Here is an 11335-nt window from a genome sequence, read left to right on the forward strand (position 1 = left end):
TATTTCTTCACAGTTCAACTTAAAATAATCACAAATAAACAAAGGCATACAACTAAAGAAGGCAAATAAATAAATAAAAAAAATAAAAAAACATTTATCTCAATAAATGATTTAGTTTTTGATAGCCCTTACACCATATGAAACTAGAGCTCCTAGAAATGTCATTGTTTGAAACTAGCAACAGCAACAAAAAAATGATAGGCTTTCTCATTTCTGATTAAATGTCGGCAGAAAAAAAATTACAGTTTCAAAAATAGTAACTTAAATAATTATTATACAACTTGTAAAATATAAATCAAAAGGTATTTTTCATACTTTCCAATACAATACTTATCATGTTTCTAATTAAAAAGTATTCCTTTTATTTATTTAAAATTTGGGTTTTTTTTTTTTTTTTCTCTATATCTCTCAAAAAGCAGAAAAATCATCTGGAGACGAGTTAAGTTACATGCAGATAAATTACTTTTATAAAATGTTTATAATACATTATATATTGTTTCTACTTAAATTTTTAATTTATTCTAAATAGATATCCTTACACAAGCACTGATATAATAAAGTGAAATTTATAAACCTTCAAATTGGGAAAATATCTTTCTCTCCATTAGCTGCTATATCTAATAGACATGTATCCAATCTGCATACATTATTTTTTCACCCACTCTAATGTAAATGCATCTTATGGACAATTCATTCACATTCTCATTACAGCTAATTGTTACAGCTCTAAAGGAAAAAAAAATATATTAAAATTAGATGAATATTTCAAAAGCGATTTTATTTCCATGAGATACATTGTAACCATTTATGGATGAAAATGAATGCAACAAATGGAGGGTTTTAAAAAGCTAGAACTTACAGATAAGGAATTAAAAATACATCAAAAAGCTATTCTGGTTTACAGTTATGCTTTATTTCTCACAAAAATCTTTCTCAAAATTCCAAGTATAAAAACCTTTCATAAATGAAACCTATTGAATTTTTAAAATATTTTAATTAATCAAATTAAGGTGAATTTTACTTGGACATTTTTAAAATAATTTCAGTTACTTTTCTATACAAATGATGGAAATTCATAAAATATCAACATGCAGTTTAAGACAGATTTATTTTTACATTATTTGATTATTAACTCATTAGTAAAATCATCAGAACATTTACTGTACTGAGAATTTCCCATTAAGACTTTAATTATCTCCATTTATGAAATTATAAAATATAACTAAAATAGAAATGCTTTTATCATAAAGAATGCAGTGAAACAAAATGCTATTTCACACAATCTATAAATGGGAATATCTTGTTAACAGAAATTTAAATTAAAATTGGATGATTTTTTTAAATTTGAAATTCTGGAGACAGTACTTGATAAATCACCAGACATGAAAAATTCTAAATGATGACAACTGGCAATTTATTTATATTTTAACTGTCATATTTTTAAATGAAAAAGTAGAAAAATATTTTTAAAAAATATATTAAATTTCTCTTTCCTTTAACTGTTAATACTTTTTAATCTGAAAGTATTGGCAAAATTTTAAGAATAAACAATGATATTAAGATATTTATCTTACAATCATTAACAAATAGAAATAGTTTACTTTTAAACTAAATATTTTGAAACAATCATCCGATTAATCTACAGTTTGCAAAATGTCAGAGGCTCACAGTCTTAAGGGTCCTTGATCCAAGGTGTTTCAATTAGTAAATTTAGGTACTGCTACTGCTAATCATAAACAAGACAGAAAAATAAATGTATCAATAATGGTAAGTTTAATTTTCCAAGGATTCCTCACTCCTAATATTTTTCAGGAGACCCATATTGTATAGAATTGAATATATTATTGAACATATTGAACATATATTATTGAATATATTGAATTGAACATATTGAAAAATTGATTCTGAACAAAAACTATTTTAATAGCTGTAAATACATTTATTACATATTTCATAATTATATCACTTAAGATATAAAACATTTTTTTGTAAAAGAAATTTTCACTTGCATTCAAATTATCAAAACAGTTTTTTTTTTTTTTTTCGCAATTACACAAAAATAAAATGTTAAAATTATCTTGATTATTTTGAATTTATATTTTTATTCATTGCCTAAAATATAAATATAAAATGCTTAAAATTAAAAACAGCATATTAAGCTAACAGAAATTACCTCTGATGCTAAAGTCTAATACGATAAATCTCAATCTACAACAATATAATTTGCAGTTTCAGGCAAACCTGAAATTTTCCTTTACCTTCTCCACTCCCAAACACAACAAACTTTTATTCATTTTTTTTAAACAACAAACAGCAAACTATCTACAATATATTTTTTAAATGACTAGGAAACTAAAGGTTTGGAAACAAAATGAAATTTCAAAAAACAAACTAAAAGTAGAACTAGTTCTTTCATATAATCATTTGCAATAAGGTCTAAATTACTCTATAATTTTTAGTCATTTCTTTCACAACAAAACTATTAAAACCTTTTGAAGGTTTTGATTTTTGGAATAAATATACACATATTAAAAAATTTCATAAAAATTTAGTTAAAATTTTTCATAAAATCTCTTAGTATAATTATTTTACAAATACAGAAATTTATAAAAATTCTTAGTATTCTTCTTCAATATTAGGAATTGGAATATTATAGCAAAAAAGACAATTTTTAACCATCTTCTCAGATCTTACGAACATAAACTTATGTCATGAAAATTACAAAGGCAAAAAAGGTGGAAGAGGATCTAAGTGATCTGCTAAGACTTATTTCTTATAAAACACACATATACAACATACATATTTTCAATAAATTTTCTATTCTTGTCTTACATTTTAGAATAAGATGTATCAGCATATGATTAAAATTTAGTAGAAAACAATTACAAGTAAATATTTTATATGATACAAGTTTACCTTGAGTAGTCTTTCTCAGGAATCTGGCCATATAGGTGAATTGGGTACATGATGGTAAATGGATCCAACTTAAGACAATAAGCTGCCAAAAGTGATAATCTTTATTTTATTTCTCTTTATATTATTAATTTATTATTATTATTACTGTTATTCCTCTTTATATTAGTTCATTTGGCGAGTTCTGATAGGTTTGTCTAGAACTTTTTCTGCTTGTGCAAGAGCATGGTATCATTCTCCTATTTACCTTATAAATTTTCAAAGTTATTTAAAAAAAACAAAAACATTAAGCATTTAAATGCATTCAAAAAATTTCAACAAAGTCATTAAAAAATACTTGATAAACACATTGAAATGCTTATAATATGATCTCATATATTTATAATAACTAATTAACTCTATTCAAAAATGTTTTGGAATGTAATGGTAGTTATATCATTAAAAGAAATATAAATACCATCTTTCTGCTTCTCATATGAAAATAAGCAACTTCAATCATCTAAAATAATTTTATAACATCTTTTTTCTTACCTTCAACATGTTTATTTAATAATTGATTATATAAATATGCAAAATTGATACTTGTTGGTTTTGAAATCAAGGAAGATAATAGATTATTCCAAAAATATTCTTATGAATTACAAAGCACTCAAAAATACTAACAATACCCTTAAAATTTTCAGAGCTTAGTCCAATGCCTACAAAATATTGCATAAAGAAAGGTATTCTCACAGTAAACATGATGATTTCATTTTTTTAAAAAAGACAAATTCTACCAAATGATGACTAGGTCTGAAAAGCTTTTTGAAACAAAGTCAATATCAACAGTTTGAGCGCATTTGAATTTTTACTAATTTTTAAGTTTTTAAATAACCTGAAAAACATATCAAATATTAAGGAAGTAAAGAAAAAGATGTCTGTATTACAGATCATACAAAATATTATGCTTTTAACCAATATATAAATGACATATATTAAATTAAATACGAAATATAACAAGTAATTTAACATTTTCCCTTGTATTTATTTAATTTAAACACATAGTTAAAGGATTTTCTAAGAATTGTTTTAAATTATTTAAAAATGATCCAGCCTCATTTTCACTAATTAGTTGATTGTTAAATGAAAGGGTTGCTTTCATTCTCGGTATAGGCATTTCTTCTTCAAAACCATAGAGGACAGTTCCAACAGTCAATACTGCTACTTCAGAAGGATAAATAATTTCACTGAAGTTTGAAATTCCAGTCAGACCAAGATTAAGAATTCGAAATGATCCACCAACAGGTTCTTTTCCTAATTTCCATCCATCAGTTTGAGATGCAAGCAAATTCATTTGTTCAGATATAAGCTGAACAGTTAATTCATCAGCATTATTTATTGTAGCTGATAAATAACCATTATCATTAACAACCATAATTGTTATTTTAATAGAATTTAAAGGCTGAATTTGACCATTTAAGTTCATAACATTTATTTCAGGTACTTTACGGAGAGCTGTAGCAACACTTTTCACAAGAAAGTCATTCAAAGAAATTTCCAAGCCATCCTGTTTCATCTTTTTGATAAAACTAAATACATTATTAATTTTACAATCGACATGCATATATGCATGAGGCATTCCAATTTTTGAATGAATCAGTTGCTCAGCAACAGTTCTCCTTTCTGATGAAACAGGAATATCTACATGTGATAAATCCTCAGAAAATTTAATATCTGAAATCTTGGGCGTTTTAGACTCCACTTTAATAGGTATTTGCTTCAACTTCTTGTCTTGAATAAATTTTAGTACGTCCCCTTTCAATAAATTACCCTTTGGTCCTGAGCTAGGAACATCGGAATATTTAATTCCATACTCAGTCAACAACTTCTTTACAGATGGCCCACATACTTGATACCCTCTTTCTGCAGGTTTTGAAGGGGTTGCAACTGAGTTAACATTAGACGAACTCTCCACTGCCATCTGAATAGGTTTTTCCGCTTCAGTAATAGCATCTCCTTCTCCAATTAAAACAGCAATCACTGCTCCAAGCTGGACGTTTTGAGTATTTTCAGGAACTAATATTTTTGACAGAACCCCTTCTTCTTCAATCTCAAGACCAACAACAGCTTTATCTGTTTGAATTTCACATAAAACATCACCCGGTGTTATAATATCTCCCTCCTTTTTTAACCATTTCACTATGGTACCCTTTGTCATAGTAGGAGAGAGTGATGGCATTTTAATTTCTATTGCATTTTCAGCAAGCCGAAGAATTGAATTATGAAGAAAAGCACACTGATATTTCATTTTAAGAGCGGCATGTTTCACAAAATTAGGTCGCTGTCTGCATATTCCAAACAAAACACACCTTGCCGACAACATTATGAGGAAGAAACTGGCTGATAACACTCAGGGATTAAATTCTCATAAGTGCATACTTTTAATGCAATATTCAGCAATGTAATAATGGCAAAAAAGAAATTAAAATTTACGGATTCGTTATTCGTTTGTATTCGTTTTGAGAGCAGACAGCACTTGGGTCACCTCAAGAACGTTGCCAAGTTTCAAGATCAAAATTAATGCCTAAAACTATCAGTGTAGTAATTAAATAAGAATCAATTAAAATTATTTTCTGATTCACGTTTCTTTTTAGAATAATCAAATTTTGTGATTTTTATTTATTTTCTCATTAGTTCTTAAATTTTAGTTAAGAAATATTGATTTTAATCATATTTTATTACATTGTTTAATATAATATATATTTCGTTTTCATAATTAGAGTTGGTCTAATCTACATTATATTAGCTTTAATTGGTGATAAATATTACTATAATTAATTAATACATTCCTTTAAAAAATTATTTGTTATTTATGAAATAAATATTTCTAACAGTAATTTGATACGTTTTTATTTATTGTCTCTCCTCATATATAAAAATATCAGGAGGAAATTGTATACTTATAGAAATAAAATGTCTCTTTAATCCTATTAATATGACCCTAAAAGAACTTTGCAAGACCTACATACAATTCGGTATAGGGGATATTAATGGTAAAATTTCAATAAACTGAATGAACAAATAAAAGTTTTAGAATAGAATGAACCATTGACTTATTTTGCAAAAGAAAAATGCTTTTTGTTTTAAATATTTTTTTTAAAATTCGGATCTACATACATATGAATTTTTTTTTCATATTTCATATATACTCCAATGCTTTTCATTAATTTTAATTTCATCTTACTAGCTTTTCAGTAACAAATATTGTAATCAACTGAAATGAGAAAACATTTATTGCGGTCACCTTCATGAGAGTTGATAATACCATCTTGAGTGTTAAAAAGCGTTAAATAACTTTAAATAAAAATGGTTAAAAAAATCACGAATTTTTTAACACAATCCAAAATGCTATAATTACAGTTTTCCAAAAAACATTAGGCTTCACTGACCTGCAAGCATGAAATATGAAAAAAATCATAAAAATAATATTATTTATTTAATTTATAATTGAATTGAATTTGAATAAGCTTTAATAGATTGACCTGGAAAGCAAATTGAAAGTACATAATTAATGTCCTTAAAATATGATCAAAACCTCTCAAGATTACCCCACAAAACTATGGGGCTTGCGGTGGGCCTACTTTCATCAAAATGACGTCACAGTTTAAGCTGTGTGATCCTGCAAGCGGATTTATTATGCGATACACCAGTAACTGCAACTGTATCTTTTTTTCTTAATGTTTCCGTTAAATAAAGATGCTATTTTTTTACACCGTCATTGAATTAAATATTATAGACAACATCCACGTTTGTGATCCGAGAAGCGAATGAAAATAATTTCCTTTTCTGATAAATAATTAAATGGAGTCATCAGAAAATTCTTCAAAATGGCGAACCTGACTGTTTGACGTTAAACAACGCTATCTATCGCTCTTATCCGAGGCTTTCTAATCCTTCATCATCAAAATCCTCCTTACTCCATCATCAAAAATTATACGTTACTATAAAAGAAGAATTTTTTCTGCGTACGATGGTGAGAATATTTTGAAAATCTGTTCAATATTTCAAAAGTTATTATCAAGTAAAAATCCATCAAAATCTTCATAGACTGTAATAACACTCGCCATTGAAGCAATTCAAGTAAAGAGCTGGAAAGTACAGTGAGAACTTTTTCATCACTCAAAACCTCTCTGCATCAAATGAAAACAATATGTAAGTTGCCTTTTTAAAAAAAATTAGAAAGAATTATAACTATTTTAGTGTTTTCTTTATTTAATTTAACCATTTATTTAATTTTTTTAACATTAGTTCTATGGGACCTTCAGAAGCATAGAGCTGATATATAAATGAAGGGAGCTGGTGGGACCTCCGAGATTGCGTTCTCTTTTATGGGCCTGGAACAGCAGAAAAGGGGAAACGACTAGGCGATGGTTGCTTTTCGCTTCAGCGTATTGCTTACATCCTTTTTCGTTCAGTTTTTTCCACTCTTCATTAAATAAATTGTACAAAATAGCTTTAAATATAAGAGTAATTAACAGCATCGTTACACTTTCTTTAGTTATTGATAATTTTATATAGAGCTATTAAAGTTACTTATACATAAACAGAAAAAACACAAAATGTTTGAAATATATATTAATTGATTTTAAGCTCTGATATTTGGTATAAAAAATAATTTCAGAAAATAATTATTAAATTGTTTAAGAGAGTATTTTTTTTCTTTCTTTAAAATATTTTAATGGGTAATTTTAGTACTATTTAAAAGTAAAAAAATATATATATATAAATCATTGAACTTTAATGTGAAATTGCCAGAGCCACGTCAGCCATCCAATTCTTTAAAAACCAGAATTCCCCAAGAAGCACCAGGAGGAGGTGTGGTTGGACTTTGCCTCTCAAAAAAATATTTTTTTTATTCAACAATTTAAATTTTATTATTAATATTAATACTTCGTTTCCATGAATACAACTAAGATGCACTGTGATATCCAGTTTTCTTTTTTTGCCTTTACTTAACTTTGCATTACTACTTTTGAGTTTGGAATAATTATTTAAAAATATATTAATAAAAACAGATAAATTTTTGACTGTGCTCTTCTTTTGTTCGTTGACATTGTATAGCATATGCCTGCAATATTTAAAACTGGAATTTTACTTAATATTATTTTTTTAATGCTGATCGTATATTTTCTGAGAGGAGAAGACTTTCATTGTCTGTTAAAATAAATTTTAAAATTTTGAAACTTGCTACAAAAATTTTAACGGGGCTTTCATCTGGTTTAACTGGATCAACTTTCCTTTATCAATATCAAGCAAATATTCTTTAGCAACAGAGTTTGTCATTTAAAAAGTAAATTCTTTTTCCACTGATAATAATTTTATACAGTCGCTACATTGCAAATAAGGTTTTAGCTTGTAAACCGCATATCCAGAAAGATAAATATACAAAGGAATCAACTCTTCTTCATCCGTAAAATTATAGAAATCTACATCTTTTTTTCTGATTTCTAAGGGTGCTTCTTTTTCTGAAAAAAATCACACAAAAATTCTTTCAAATGAAAATAGCCATATTTTTTTAATGCAGTTTTAACAAGGTATTAATTCTTAATTTTTTTTTTTTTTTTTTTTTTTTTTTTTCTGCTTGTAAAAAATTTGTTCAAGTAGGTGTAAAATCTTTTCTAGGTATTTTTCCGAGCCATTATTCCTTCAGATCTGCATCATTGGTGAATTTAAATACTCTTATATTTTCTAAAGTAGGAGGATAATTCGATTTACAACTTGGTAAACAGCAGACTGACGGCATTGTTATTTTTAAAGAATAATAATAAAAAATATCAAATTATGTATTCCATTGAGCAAAAATAATCTACAGTTAATTTAAACATTGTTCAGATTTCCAAAGGGATAGGCTCCAAATAGATGTGATATTTTTATAAGATAATGCTCTCATTTTCTAATATTTAATTATAGTTTTATTTATCTGAAATAATAATGTTATTTTTTCTGAACTTAGAAGCTATCGACTTGTTTACAATTATTTTACAAAATAAAATATTTCCTGCGTAAAAAGTTTTAAATATTAGGAAAACAAACAAAAAATTGGTTTTCTGTAATGTCAAAAAAATATTTTATAAGCAAACAATAATTCTGTTATTAGTATTACACAAATTGAATTATATGAATTGTTTAGCCACTCGTGTTTACACTCTGCAATAAATAAAGTCTAATGCTAAGAGACAAAAAAGGAATTTAGGCTTAATACATACTTTACATTAGAACTTATAACTCGAAAAAAAAACTGCTATTAAAGAAAAATAAATAGTCTTAATTACTCACATGATAATTAAGTGTGATACGGTACTTCGTTTTAGTAAACCAGAGGCGATGTCCTAGAATTTTATTGCAAAAAAAAAAAAAAAAAAAAAATGCTCAAAAAATCTTCACAAACGAACGGACGATAAGGACAATGGACATTCAACTGACCAAAGATGAAGACAGTCCATCGCTTAGTTAAAACCGGTAATGGCGGAAACGGTCACTGTTCCAGGCCCATAAAACTTTTATTGCTCTCTTCGTTCTCGGAGGCCCCGGAGCTGGTCGCTTGTTTCTTATCGAAACAAGTGCGCCCAACATGATTCACGTGACTTAGGGAGAATCTGAGAGTAAGAATACCTTTTTTGGCGCCATATCGCAAATCTTGGCATACTCAAAAACTGCCGCCCAACTTTTTGCTTCCCTGCATTGGGTCCGGTCGGTTTTCATTTCTGGTTACCATTTTCTAAAAAAAATTTTTTTTTTTTTTCACAATATCGGTATAGTTCGCCAACGGATTCTGAGACGACTACATTTCGACGACTCCATCTCATTAAGGGGTGAGACACGGAACGATGAGTGCATTTCCGGTATTCCCTTTGACCTTCGATTTCGCCTATTAGATACTAGTAAATGTAAACATCTCCTCCTTTCATCTTTCCTTTCACCCCTATTTTGAAGAATTAAACCTATCCTAACACGTGCCCAAAAACGCGGAGGGTTTTACAATCCGTTGCTGAACTATAGTTGAGTTTGTTAATTTAAATCATGTTAAGTTTATTTTACTTTTTTTGTATTAATTAAAAGTGACTATTTTCTTCTTTAATAAGTAAGCATCTTACTTCTATTATTTATCTAAAATATCTTTTAATTTTACTTTACATGTTCAAATACTTTCTATCATTATCTCAAACATATAAAAAAAGCTTTTATAAAAACATTATAAAAGTGATCTAACAAGGGGAGGTCACAGGGATGAAATCCGAGATGAGATATAATAGAATGATAGTATACATTTAGAATGTTCGTTAATAAAAATATTAAAAGGCAATGGCCAGTCAATTTCGAAAAAATTGTCCTCAAACTTTTGGTAAAGCTTATATACTGATAACTTGACTCCCGTCCACATGATCCCAATGTTATGGTTGTCTAGGTAACCGTCTCGTATACGGAAGGTCAAGGTTCGAACCTTGCTGGGATTTCTTTTTCTTTTTTTAATAGTTCTTATTCAATTAAAAATTTACAAATACTTTTAATTAATATGCTTTTAATTTTTTATCCAAAAATAAATTATTATCTTAATACATAATAAAATTAAAATTTTAAAAGCAAAAAATTACAAATACGGATAAATTTTTTTTTAAAAATTATTTAAATTTAATTAACGATTTACAAATAGTTTTAATTAATATGCTACTTATTTTTATGCAAGGTTAAATGTTAAATTATTTTAATGCAAACTGTAATTTAATATTTAAAAAAATAGGAATAAATATAGCATATATGATGATAATTATTAATTATAAATACTCACATCGCAAAAAAAAATTATTGAATATTTCAAAAAAACTATCCTATATGCATTTATTTTCGATTATATACAAGAACCAGTATGGTAACTATAGTAAAAACATTGGAAACAAAATATATTTTGACCGCTTACACAACTGATAAATGACGATTGCCTACAAGAGCAAGGTTTCTTTAAAAGATATGTGGTAATACAAATTTTATTTACATTTAAAAATAACTCTCTTTCATCAGAAAGTTGGGCAGCATACCATGCATACCTTATCATCTTATTAAAAATTGGTGATGACAATTGATGGTGCACAATTGATTGAATTTTTATACTATCTTCGGGATAATTTATTTCTTGATCACGTTCAATTAAATAAAAAGAATTTTGTATACTTTGAACCATCTGCCTACCCATTCAATAAATTAACACTTACTCTGTATTATTTGTTTTGATTACTGCAGTTCGGGACGTTTGCTTACATATTTAACAAATATCAGCTGCTCCCTTCAATTTTTGACATATATAAAGCTTCGATGAATTAGAATTGATAATTTATTTTTATTAAAATCCAATAATCTGAAAATTAATTGTTTGAAAATGATGCAAGCA

General features: G+C 27.0%; 1 protein-coding gene across 1 annotated transcript; it reads right to left on the reverse strand.

Annotated features, from left to right (window-relative positions):
- On the reverse strand, window positions 1-5432 carry LOC129960684 (uncharacterized). The gene has a single exon (XM_056074253.1). It carries the CDS (start codon window positions 5273-5275, stop codon window positions 3941-3943), a length of 1335 nt encoding a protein of 444 aa, XP_055930228.1. The 5' UTR covers window positions 5276-5432; the 3' UTR covers window positions 1-3940.
- Between the last annotated feature and the right edge of the window lie 5903 nt (window positions 5433-11335).

The sequence above is a fragment of the Argiope bruennichi genome, chromosome X2, assembly GCF_947563725.1.
Source record: "Argiope bruennichi chromosome X2, qqArgBrue1.1, whole genome shotgun sequence".
NCBI lineage: Eukaryota > Metazoa > Arthropoda > Arachnida > Araneae > Araneidae > Argiope > Argiope bruennichi.